Here is a 14093-nt window from a genome sequence, read left to right as displayed (position 1 = left end):
AAAAAAAATATAATAATGGTGCCGTCTGGATTGCTTAATATAAGGAATTTGACATTTGTACTTTTACTTTTGATACTTAAGTATATTTTAGCAATTACATTTACATTTGATACTTACGTATATTTAAAACAAAATACTTTTAGACTTTTACTCAAGTAGTATTTTACTGAGTGATTTTCACTTGAGTAAAAGTAAAGATACCTTAATTGAAAATGACTCAAGTATGACAATTGGGTACTTTTTCCACCACTGTTATTATGTCAATATTTATTTATAAGGCATTTCCAGCGCATAATTCGTTCGACACAAAAAGATCCCACCATTTCGAACTAACAAATTGTCGGTCGGCATTTGTAAAATTGTACTGAAACTTCCTGTTTCCATCACAGCCGGCGTGATACGGTATGACTTTACGTGCATAAAAACTGTGGATGTAAATGTGGTAATAAACACACAATGTGGCTGAAAGAATGACCATTTTGGGTAATTAATTAGGAGTATTACCTTGGCCTCATAGGTAGCCAGGTAGTAGCTTGACTATATTATAAGTATTCTACCTTATGTTTCCACATACGGTGACTGAAGTAAAGAAGCAAGCCTTCCTGTCTGTCCTATATTAAGCACAGCAGTCTTCCACCCACTCTCCTACAGCAGAGGAACTGTAAACCAGTCTAGCCAATGAACCAGCCTGCTAATTACACTGTGCTTTCCCACAGAGCAGATCATTACGAGTAAACACCCACCATGCTCCCATTCTGCTGGGCCACTGCCTGCCTGTCTGTCTGTCCGTCTCTGGGGACACAGTAGTGGGAAGGAAGGCATGAAAGACCTAACCTAACCCAGTCCCCCAGCTGAGAAGCATAGCAGGGAAGCAGCCCCCCACCGCCCTCCACCTCCCTCCGCCCCCCACCACTCAAGCATCCCCTAGGGACTAAACATAACAACCGTGAAACATGGCAATTTATTGTCCTCGCAGAAAGCGTTTCAAGTTCAAGCATCATATCAAATTATTCAAATATGATTGTCAACAACAAACCAGTTATTTGCATTTTAAAGCACCTCACTGGCAGTGACACATAAGCGCGCACACTCACAATTGACCCCAACCTCCAGCATCTCTGCTCTGCTGTGGACGTGAGTGAGTAAGTGAGAGAAATGCCCCAGTAATCTCTATCACTTCTTCTCTCAGTTAGGAGAGGGCTGCTAGGCACCCGTTTCATTAGCGCCACACATCTTTCTTCTTCTCTCCCCCCCCCCTCTCGCCTCCTGAAATCTCGTTATTCAAATTTCCCTGCTGTCATAGTTCATTAGCGCTGCAGAACAGTTTGGTTGTCAGCTGTGTAAATTGCTGTAGGTGCCTTCCTTCATTAGGTAGCCCACCCACAGCCTGTTTGTTCCTTCCATGGCCCAGACTTAAACTCCACACTTCCAGAACTGGTGTAAACCTAGCCCAGAAACCTTTCCATTGCTCTCTCTCTCTCGGCCGTCTAATCGATAGCTGAGCTCCTCTCAAGGACAACATTGGAAATAAAGAGCTAAAGCAAGCTGGGTTACAGGAAGTGCCGCACTCACGCTGGGTCTGTGGGGGCAAGGCATCCCTCCCTCTGTCCTTCTGCCTGCATCCCTGCTTTCCACAGCCCTTTCCTCTCAGCCCTTCCCTTCCCTCCCCAGCCCTGCTGAAGCGGATCCTTCCAGAATCAGCCCAGTGGGAGTCCTAGATCAATCAGGGCCTGATGGGAGAGCAGGAGGATCTGCTGACTGGGCCAACAGAACTCCAGGAGCCTGCTGGCATATTTACTGGACCTCAGAGGATGAGGGGGGGATACATGTACATAAAGACTGATTATGAAGTGCAATTCCACGATAACAGAATGACTTCAATATTTCACTTGTAAAACCATAGATTGCAAAGTTAAACAAACCATACAACACACAATGACTACTTTTAAATATTTCCCAAAAAAAATTCCAAACAAAAGGCCCAGTGCAGTCAAAATTCTGTTTTCCTGTGTTTTGTTAAATATTTTACAACAGCTGATGAAACCAACACTGTAAAGTGTGATTTTATTTTCTGATAGTTGCTGTTTGGAAATAGAATCTACACAGCAGGTTTGTATGGGCGGGAGTTTCGGCTTGCCTGGTGACATCACCAGGTGGTACATTTAAGCAATAAGACCCAAGGAGATGTGGTATATGGCCAATATACCATGGCTAAGGGCTGTTTTTAAGCACGACGCAACGCGGAGTGCCTGGACACAGCCCTTAGCCGTGGTATATTGGCCATATATCACATCCCCCCAGGTGCCTTATTGCTATTATAAACTGGTTACCAACATAATTAGAGCAGTAAAAATAAATGTTTTTGTCATACTGTGGTATACGGTCTGATATACCACAGCTGTCAGCTAATTAGCATTCAGGGCTCGAACGACCCAGTTTATAAATGGTCAATTGACCAATAACAAAGAGTTCCAAACCTATCTGGCAATAACAGCTAGTTTTCCCCTCCCCACTCAGACCACTCCCAGACAGTCCTAGCAAAATTCTTGGTTAAAAAAAAAAAAAAAACGTGCAAAAAGCTATTGTTTATTTTTGACCATTTGTATCAAAACTATTACCAGATAGGTACTTATTTGTTACCCAGAAATGATTTGATATTGTTATAACAAATGGCTGCAATGAGCCTTTAATAAAAACACATTTACTCAAAGAACAGTGTCGATGTTAAGTTTGGTAAAAGAATGTTGGTAAAATCTCCATTAGTTTTATGTGATCAAGTTTTCTTGAAACTCATTCAAATGTCAGCTACGATGTGACACTGAGTTAAAAAAAAAAAAACTATTTTGGTTATTGAACTACAGTAAGTGAAATTAACTAACACCTGGTAACAGAATGATGGTAACAGAATGACGGTAACAGAATGACATCATTGGTCCCTGATGTGTACTACACAGAAATGCATCATTCTGAATGTCATGGTGATGCATCCTGAATAGGTACACAAAAGGTAGAAATATGTAATATCCTCCTTTGCATGTTTGGGTATTATTTGACACTGGTTATTATTGTAATGAGCTCCAACCCCAAACAAGACCAAATCTTTACAGATCATAGACTTGTTTCACAAGCCTGGACTCACAGTACAGCCCAGTAAAGCACAGTAGAGTAGAGTTCAGTACAATAGAGTAAAGTTCAGTACAGTACAGGGGCAGGTGTGGCAGACAAGCAACCCTAGTTGCTAGGGAGGGTAAGAATGGATGGAGACATGTTGGATGGATGGGGTTGGGGGAATGGATGGAGACATGTTGGATGGATGGGGTTGGGGGAATGGATGGAGACATGTTGGATGGATGGGGTTGGGGGAATGGATGGAGACATGTTGGATGGATGGGGTTGGGGGAATGGATGGAGACATGTTGGATGGATGGGGTTGGGGAATGGATGGAGACATGTTGGATGGATGGGGTTGGGGGAATGGATGGAGACATGTTGGATGGATGGGGTTGGGGGAATGGATGGAGACATGTTGGATGGATGGGGTTGGGGGAATGGATGGAGACATGTTGGATGGATGGGGTTGGGGGAATGGATGGAGACATGTTGGATGGATGGGGTTGGGGGAATGGATGGAGACATGTTGGATGGATGGGGTTGGGGGAATGGATGGAGACATGTTGGATGGATGGGGTTGGGGGAATGGATGGAGACATGTTGGATGGATGGGGTTGGGGGAATGGATGGAGACATGTTGGATGGATGGGGTTGGGGGAATGGATGGAGACATGTTGGATGGATGGGGTTGGGGGAATGGATGGAGACATGTTGGATGGATGGGGTTGGGGGAATGGATGGAGACATGTTGGATGGATGGGGTTGGGGGAATGGATGGAGACATGTTGGATGGATGGGGTTGGGGGAATGGATGGAGACATGTTGGATGGATGGGGTTGGGGGAATGGATGGAGACATGTTGGATGGATGGGGTTGGGGGAATGGATGGAGACATGTTGGATGGATGGGGTTGGGGGAATGGATGGAGACATGTTGGATGGATGGGGTTGGGGGAATGGATGGAGACATGTTGGATGGATGGGGTTGGGGGAATGGATGGAGACATGTTGGATGGATGGGGTTGGGGGAATGGATGGAGACATGTTGGATGGATGGGGTTGGGGGAATGGATGGAGACATGTTGGATGGATGGGGTTGGGGGAATGGATGGAGACATGTTGGATGGATGGGGTTGGGGGAATGGATGGAGACATGTTGGATGGATGGGGTTGGGGGAATGGATGGAGACATGTTGGATGGATGGGGTTGGGGGAATGGATGGAGACATGTTGGATGGATGGGGTTGGGGGAATGGATGGAGACATGTTGGATGGATGGGGTTGGGGGAATGGATGGAGACATGTTGGATGGATGGGGTTGGGGGAATGGATGGAGACATGTTGGATGGATGGGGTTGGGGGAATGGATGGAGACATGTTGGATGGATGGGGTTGGGGGAATGGATGGAGACATGTTGGATGGATGGGGTTGGGGGAATGGATGGAGACATGTTGGATGGTGGGGTTGGGGGAATGGATGGAGACATGTTGGATGGTGGGGTTGGGGGAATGGGGAGGAAGGAGGCTCACTTATTTTCTTTCTTTACATACTACATGTTACCTTTTGGTAAAATAAATACCCACGTTTTTTGGTAACAGAATGACTTTACACCAGGCAATATTTCTTAACTTACAGAAGGCAAATAATTTGTGCAAAACTAAATATAAAATTGTTGATATTAGTTGTTAGTGGTCTTCACTACAACATTGTGTTTTAATGTATTTCTAACACTTTTTCTCGTCGGCCCCATGTGTTTTTTCTAAGACCCCTTTTCCATCTATTTGAGCAGAAATCAAAGCAATGCTCATAACATTTTTTGGGATGGAAAATGGTTGAAAAGGGTATATATATACTTTCCCAACAATATACTCAGCTTTCATTTGACATCAACTGTATGTGCTCCTATGAACTTCACAAGTTGGTGCTCATGGGTCCTTTTACATGGAAATGCCCTGGTGCTCATGGGTCCTTTTACATGGAAATGCCCCGAAGCACTATTAGGGAGCTTCGAAGCTGGTGGAGGTGATGATGGGTTTTTCAGATTTCAAACCCTCAGGAGGCCAGATTTCCTCTCCTGTGACTGAGTGACAGGTCTCTTAATCATTAGGTGTGATGGTAGATCATCTACACTCTACAGCCTGACCTGTGTAGTGGAGCATTGACCTAGCTGTGTTTCATTAAGTGATTTGACCTAAAGGGAACTGGATGCTAAGCATTGAGGACAGCAGTGCTGATAACTCTACTACTAGTCCACATTATGCTGATTTCCAGGAACTGCAAGGTGGAGCTGGTCACCAATGTCAGACTACACTAAGCAGTCTGCCCACCACAGCAAAGGTTATCAAATCAATGGCTCACTGCTATGTAACCAAATGAGGAAGAAGGTTTCAGGCTTCTGCATCTCAGGTGTTTACCTAAAGATCAATTGAACTTCATGCATGGCTTCCCTCAGACAAAACACGGTTTTGAGACTTTAAAAAAACGACTAGACCGAATGCACATTTCAGGCTATATATTCTGTCACGTCATCAAATCACATTGTACTGGTCACATACACATATTTAGCAGATGTTATTGCGGGTGTAGCGAAATACACCCACTACCATGCGTTCCACATAACAAGGAACTCGAGAAACAATCATCCATAAAATGACTATATAGTTTCCCTGGGACTTCCAAAACAGGCCTTAATAGAAGCCAATGACTTTGGAGCGACAAGCTTTCACAGTGTTTCAAGTCTGTTGTGGTTGAACTGAAACCGAACCCGTGCTTTCTCTCCCCCTCCAGGATGCATAACCATACATTTGAGCTGTGGTTGGTAGCTAGCTTCCCGAGGGATGTATTGTGGACTACGGAGTTGGTGCATGAGAGGGATTGGAACCACAGCCCCACGTTCTGTTGAGTTCTCTCCTTCTAGTCAAGTCAGCTGCACAGCTGGCTGGGCTGGGGGAACACAAGGTCTGTGTAGATCTGTTCTGTTAGGGTACTATGGGCATGGTATGGAGAGAAAACAGAATCTGGAGAGGTAGAATTTACTTTCAGGAGGCAGCGGAAAAGAGTTCCAATCAAAATTACTTGTAGAATTAATTTGAACCCACTTCAACTACTATCAAATGTACAAGGTTTCATTGATTCTAAATGGCGTTAAGGGAAAAGGTCAGAACTTCCCCATATAATGTTGGGTCCTAGCCATAGCCTACATGTGTTCTAAGGACAATGGTGCCTCATCAACCTCTGCCCATTGACCATGGCGTCATACTTTGCAGCTTAATCTCCATCCCTAGGAGGACATGAATGTGAAAGCACTCTCCCTCAGGGTGGGGTATATGATGGCATGAGGGAGGGACAAGGGTTACTCGGTTTTAAAATAGGAGCTTTTTTGATAGGCTACTTTATATGAATGACATGTACAGTGTTTTTTCCCTCCTGCCTGTTGAAATGTTGTATTGATTCCACAGAACTGGTACATCCAAAACACTATTTTTTACACATAATGTGACATGGGCTGAGTTTATAGCACAAATATTTAGTTAACAATTCAAAGTCAATTCAGATTGCAGTTCCTAATAATGGGTGTCCAGGCCTCATTTATAGACTGCCAGATACTTGTGTTCAAATCAAACAATCAAAAGCAAATACATCAGCAATGAGATGAATGCAAGAGAAAAAAACTCATTCTTGAAAACAATAAGTGACACTTTACTGGGGTAGGTCATTTAGTAAGTGTCAATAACCCAAGCCCTTGCCTATAGCTGACTCACCCCTCAAATAGACTGCTGAGTGTGGAAAGGACAAACAAACCTAGACCAGTACAGTATAGCTTTTGGGATAACTCGAGGTAGAATGGTCTAATTTGACACTTGAAAGTTAATACCAAGAACAGGAGACCAAAATTTGCACACAAGGAGGTTCACAAAAATGCTTGTTTTGAGAATTGCCAAATTCTGACAGAATAAATCCCCTCTGCTTAGTGTGGATAATAACAGACCCATATTTGACCTATGTCGGATTCAGTTTACACCCCCCATCGTTCAAATGTTAAACGTAGATTGACTAAGGGTTTACAATACTGCAGCATGTGTTACTTTTTGACAAACATGACCACAAAGGAATTCCGGATACAAATAGCATGGATACAATGACAAAGAGACACAATGTAACAATCCCTCATGTAGTAAGTTTATGGCACCTCTGTATGCATTCTTACTCAAGTTGTTTAACTGTTTTAAAATAAACTCTCTTCAATAGACAAATAAGGGTTTAATGAGAATTTCTGGATCGTTGTGGCTTTATAGAATAGCTGGAAGAGAGCAATTACCGAATGTTACATGTTAATATTAGCCTACTTACCGGGGGTCGATTTTGAGGAAACATTTTGGGCGCCGATTGATGTTTTTTTAATCTTCTTCCTCTTATTGGCAAAAATATTCGGACAGAAATTGAGAAAACTGTATATTGTCGCTTTCAGAGACGCATTTGGCCTGGTTTCAGAGGCGGTAATGACTAATGGGGCTCGGCTCGCTCACTCACTCACTCCTTGCTCAAGACTCCCTTTGTTCTGGTCGATCTCCAACCCACAGAAAAAGAACACTCGATGTAGTAAAGATGCACCCAGTCCACGACTAGATGTTTAGAGTCCTCGTGACTACGCACTTCGAAAGAGTAGAATTTCACCTTCTCTTCAAGTAAATGGTCCCCTCCCCGGTGTATTCTCACCGTCTAGAATAAAGAGAAAATGTGGCTATAATATGTGGCTTCCGAGACGGAAACCACCACATTCAATGCAGTCTCTTTTGTCTCGTTGGTTGCTCTATACTAGCCTACTCCTTTCACTTTGCTTTCCTCTCACTCCCTCCTTTTCTGATCCTCGCCTGATCGTCAATGGGACATAGCTATGAATTGTTTTCTTGAGAGAGAAACATTTGTTGAGACAGAATGATAAGGGAGAATATTTATATTCCTGTTGATCAAGCCAGCCTAGGACTGGATCCAAGGTCTATCCTTTCTTTCCTTATTTATGGACAAATAAGTCTACCGAGTCTAATGACAGATTAATCCTTAACATTTTAAGGCCAAAACTGTTTTTTAGAGCTAAACCATTTCTGACCAGTGCTTTTGTATAAATAGTCTAATGATATTAGTAAAATAAACATCCTTTTCTTCATTTTCTCATCATGATTGTACATGTGCTACTCAAATCTGTTAATTCGTGTAGCCATATAATTGAACCCCCCTTTGTATTGTATTTTTTGGTAATTTGAGACACCTATATTAACAATGCTATTATTTTATATACAGTACCTGTAAAATGTTCAATATAAAGAGGGTGTGCAATGGAATTGTTCAACGATTGAATAAAATCTCCACGTGGGGCTCGACACATCCACAATCAACACTGATGCAAGTAACCAATGAGTATTGAGAATACCCACGTGGGTACATTGATCGTTTGTTGATTGGAGGATTCAGCCATCATGGTGCTCCAAACATCAATCAAGTACACAGAAACGGCTGAGAGGACAATTTAACCCTTTAGAGTATTAGAAGTGATAGTGATGAATAAAGCAGAGTTGTTGGGTAGACCTACAGTATTCAAATACCTTATTTCCTCTCCCACAAATCGTCTGTCGTTGCACAAATCTTTAATGTTACATAATATATCTATAATTGTATTCATGCTGAATTGAAAAAAAAGGTTGGCAGCCCCTATGAGAATATTATATTCAAGATCTAGGTCATGTTCATTTTTGGACATCTCAAATAAACAATGAACATAAGTAAAGAGCATTCCACCTCACAAACAAATGTATGTAAAGGCAGCAGCTACTCTTCCTGGGGTACAGCAACATTAAGGCAGTTATATACAATTCAAAATATTACATGACATAACATTTCATAACACTTTTCACAACACATTAAGTGTGTTGCCTCAGGCCACTACTCTGCTATCACATATCTACAATACAAAATTTATGTGCACGTGTGTGTAGAGTGCGTGACTTATCATGTATATGTGTGCCTGTGTGTGTGTCTCTTCACAGTTCCTGTGTATTTTTATCTGTTTTTGAAATATGATTCTACTTGCATCAGTTACCTGATGTGGAATAGAATTCCACATAGCCATGGCTTTATGTAGTACTGTGTGCCTCCCATAGTCTGTTCTTGTCTTGGGGATTGTGAAGAGATCTTTGGTGGCATGTCTTGTGGGTTATGCATAGGTGTCCGAGCTGTGTGCTAGTAGTTTAAAAACAGACACTTCAGTGCATTCAGCATGTCAACACTTCTTACAAAAATAAGTAGTGATGAAGTCAATCTCTCCTCCACTTTGAGCCATAAGAGATTTACATGCATATTATTAATGTTAGTACTCCGTGTACATTTAAGGGCCAGCCGTGCTGCCCTGTTCTGAGCCAATTGTAATTTTCCGAGGTCGCTCTTTGTGGCACCTGACCACACGACTAAACAATAGTCCAGGTGCGACAAAACTAGAGCCTGTAGGACCTACCTTGTTGAAAGTGTTGTTAAAAAGGCAGAGTAGCGCTTTATTATGGACAGACTTCTCCACATTTTAGCTACTGTTGTATCAACATGTTTTGACCATGACAGTTTACAATCCAGGGTTACTCCAAGCAGTTTTAATCACCTCAACTTGCTCAATTTCCACATGATTTATTACAAGATTTAGTTGAGGTTTAGGGTTTAGTAAATGGCTACAGCAGGAGACCTATAGCCTGTATACTGATAAGCTTTCATAGGCCTAAGAAATTACATTATAAGATTTCACTGTGCATTGTTTGTTCCTTCAAAACTATTCTTTAAAAGAGGAAAAATCCTAGAGACATTTATTGGTATTCTGGTGGCAGGACCCCTTTAGCAGGCCTCATAATTAGAGAGACAGATATTGAAAAAGCAATTTTCTGACAGTGGAAATCACAACCTGCCAGAGGTGGAAAATAGAGAAAGAGAGAGAGAGAGAGAAATAGAGAGAGAATTAGGGATGAAGGACAGCAGGGGGGATGCTAAGAAAGACGAGCCAGTGGGAGAGTTAGAGATTGAATGAAAGAGAGTGTGCAAGGCTGGTAGAAAAAAAAGAGAGTGAAAAAGGGAGAGAAAGAGAGGGAGGGTGGGAGATAGATATTTTATTGCAATTTTTTCCCCCATGAATTTTAATGCAGCTTGTTGGTCTCCCTCCCAGGGTCTAGGATCACATTTATTAGAAAAAAAGTCATAAGGAATGCAATGTATTGCAGGCTGCTGCTTGGAGATGCTTCATGTAGGAGGTGAGTGGGTAGGACGGGCAACAGCGTGTATAGGTAGTTGTTTTGTTCTGGGGGAGGCATAATAATAGATGATAGAATGTGATAAGTGAAGGACATACATTATTGCTATTGGCAGGTCAGCCCAGGGAGGGATGATACTGACTGGGGTCTGATTGAGGCCTGCAGGTCCCAGTGCACTCTGGTCACTAAAGCACACTCCTCCTTTCACATGTCCTCAGTCCTCAGTCACCACACCATCGTTATGGAAGAAGCTCTTTTGTTTTTAGGAAAATGTCCTGTTGAAAAGATACGAGGCTATACAATCAACTCAACAGCACTGTTTTTATATTAAACACACACACACACACACACACACACACACACACACACACACACACACACACACACACACACACACACACACACACACACACACACACACACACACACACACACACACCTGTCTTCAAGCAATAGAAACTGCCTGCAGCATCCTTGTAAAACTGCATTTGGCAGGGCTTGTACTCAGCAATAAAAGCAAGGCAAACTACTACTACCTATAGGCAAATATCAGCAGCCAAAAGAACACCAAGAGGGAGTGGTTGTATATGAGGAATTGTGAAGATGCAACAACCAGTTTTTTGTCTGAAAAAACATATATAAAATGACCTACAGATGCTGTGAAATATATTGGCACCCTTGCACTTTACAATGGACTGCAATGGAGCAGAATGTGCTGTTTTTTATTTTCAAATGGATGAATGGCCATTTTACCCTGTAGGCACATGCAACTTGCCACAGTTTAGATAAATTACACAGTAAACGGGATTCATTGCCTCCAACCAAATTATTTCAAATGATTTATAATTTAGTCCAGGCGATTTTTTACTTTGAAGTGTTTTGATTGAATTGTTGTTTGTCCTGTGCAGTCGTAAATAAAACAAATACAGGTGTAAACACCAACAGATTTTTCAATTTTAACTTATTTTAGAAGAAATAGTGAATTATGCAAGGGTGCCAATATATTTGACTGCATCTGTAGCTCACAGTTAAATACAGGTTAAATGTAAAAGCTCATATCACGTTTTCAACATCGAACTAGGCTGTTTTAGAATATCTCTCTCAAATTAATCTCAAAAATACAAATTATAAAATGAGATATCATATTGAACCAATGGGTGCTGGGTACCCAATGCCCGCCACCCCTCCCTCTCCTATATTAGGGCAGCATGGGGATGGCTCCTGCCCAGCATGGGGGTGAGTGACAGAGAGACAAGGCCACAGTGTTGTTGTGAGCCTCCCCCCAGCAGACAAGCCTGGTGTCAGCACAGAGACAGCACAGTGATTTATCGGTCTCTCCTCCCCTGGGAACCTGCCCCCCTCCCGCCATTCCCTCCACCCCCCACTCCATCCCTCCCATCCCCCCTCCTCTCTCTCCTCCTGACCTCTGGGGGGAAAGAAGGGGTAATTACCCACATCAGTAGCTACACACACACACACACACACACACACACACACACACACACACACACACACACACACACACACACACACACACACACACACACACACACACACACACACACACACACACACACACATATATGTTCATGCTGACACACACATACAGAGACACACATTCATGCACTCATTAACACAAATCACAAAACACACACAAAATCACAAAACACACACACACCTGACACAGACTCGGGCACATTAACACCCATGTGTATCTGGGATCTTAGGAATTCCATTGCTCTCCTTTCATGTTGCAATCCCCACTCAACAGTCCCTCACATTCCTGATGCAGTATGATGCTGTACTGTATGTCCATACTACACTACCAATTGAAACAGTAAACCACATCTGCATCAATGACTTAGTTACATAAAGTCTAATGGTATGTAAGAGTGATAGAATGTTGACTTTTTTATATATTTGTTCATTGTTTTTTGTTGATGCGAACACAAACAGAAGACATTGCTCAACCAAAAACAACCTACACATTTTCTCTTTGGAATAAACCACGTGTCACCATAAAAATATGATTCCCTTAGCTTAACAACACAATATTTATGTAATATGACTATGAACATGTTGGCCTATTAAGATCTTTGAAGTGGTCATTGTCAATATCTGGCATACTGTATTGCTCTCTTTGATGGCAATATTCTCAGTTTCTTTTGTTCTCTGTATGAACAAGATAACAGTGTATTTTTTCACATTGTAGCTTAATACAGTCCAGTGCGAAACAGTACCTTGGCATGAGCAATTCATATTGCATTCTAAAACACTCTGCAGGAGGAGGATAACATTGACTTGCAAATGACATCAGCTTCCCCCTGCTCTGTCATTCATTACACACGGTAGTAGGCTTAGAGTGGGACCTGTTCCTTTCATACACCTAGAAAAACCTGTTCATGGCCATTCCCATACATGATGGTTTTAGGCTTATATTTGTCAAACCAATTGAAATGGCCATTGACATACAGTATCTCTTTATTTATGCACATAGGCTACATTTAATATTTATTTTGTCTACTAGCTACAGTAACAAACAGATTAAAACACATTTTAAGATATAACATTTCATTGCATTACCATTTGTCATAGCTCCCAAATCATTCTGTTTTCACCTTGGACACCACATGGGCTTTCTTTGAAAGGAATTCTGTTTTTGATGATGAGCACAGGTTGCCGCCTCCTGTTCATTTGTGGCATTGCAATTGCATTCAAATGGTGATTAAATGATTTGTCAGCTACTAGACACCGGTAAATATTGGTTGGCTGGGTCTGACTATGGGATAAGCAAATATAATCATCCGAAATAGAATTTTACATCTATATCATATTCACATTTAATCAATACTGTCATCGATCATGTTTATATTTCTTCATTTCGATAGACATGCGCAGCAAGGTTCTATGGTGTAATGGTTAGCACTCTGGACTTTGAATCCAGCGATCCGAGTTCAAATCTCGGTAGAACCTTATTTTATTGAAAATGGAAACTTGAATTTCCATCTGACGTGAAATATTATTAGTAGGCTAAACCATTGTTTATAATACTGTCCAATTAGTAGATATCAGTTTGGTGTATGGAACACTATACAAAACACTGAATTATTCGATTGCTTGTTTTATATCTGTAAAGTATTATTTGTGATGTTTAGAACCAAAGTATAAAAGCAAATTAAGTACAGCAGCACAAGTTTTCAAATCCATGCAAAAAGCAGAATACCCATTCATTATAATATGATTAATACTGCAGTTATAAAGGTTTCCCACAAGGAGACAGTATATTACAGCTGATAGAGGATAGTCTTCATTAGGCACAGGGCTTTGTTCATGGTCATCATACACACAGCAGTGAATGTGAGAGATAAATAAATAATGTGCTCACAGCAGTAACCCTTCCCTTAGCCCTAACCCTAGCTTCATTCCCCCATCCCGGGTCAACCCTAACCCTAGCTTCCTTCCCCCATCCTGGGTCAACCCTAACCCTCAATCCTAACCTTAGAATGGCGCTGGAATGTATTGCGTCCGTTTTACGGGATCCTGAGCAATTATGTTATTTTCCGTTTTTTTGCACTGATCGTAACTTTTTTTATACATATTGTTTTCACCATCGTTTCCTATGACTGAAAATAGCCTCTGGACATCGGAACAGTGATCACTAAACTCAATTTGGATGAAGATTTCTATCTCAGCAAGTCGGAG

General features: G+C 41.8%; 1 protein-coding gene and 1 non-coding gene across 2 annotated transcripts in view; one reads left to right on the top strand and one right to left on the bottom strand.

Moving 5' to 3' along the window:
• The window catches only part of LOC120054791 (transducin-like enhancer protein 1), a 41807-nt gene extending 33906 nt beyond the window's left edge, over positions 1-7901 (bottom strand). The window contains exon 1 of the mRNA XM_039002414.1: positions 7462-7901. Coding sequence (XP_038858342.1) covers positions 7462-7485 — 24 coding nt within the window. The 5' untranslated portion in view covers positions 7486-7901. The remainder of the gene's footprint in view (positions 1-7461) is intronic.
• A 5391-nt stretch (positions 7902-13292) lies between these two features.
• On the top strand, positions 13293-13364 carry trnaq-uug. The gene has a single exon. It is a non-coding gene; the product is annotated as a tRNA-Gln (tRNA).
• The last annotated feature ends 729 nt before the right edge of the window (positions 13365-14093 follow it).

This window comes from Salvelinus namaycush, chromosome 10, assembly GCF_016432855.1.
Source record: "Salvelinus namaycush isolate Seneca chromosome 10, SaNama_1.0, whole genome shotgun sequence".
Taxonomy (NCBI): Eukaryota; Metazoa; Chordata; class Actinopteri; order Salmoniformes; family Salmonidae; genus Salvelinus; species Salvelinus namaycush.
This window is presented reverse-complemented; position numbering and strand designations above follow the sequence as displayed.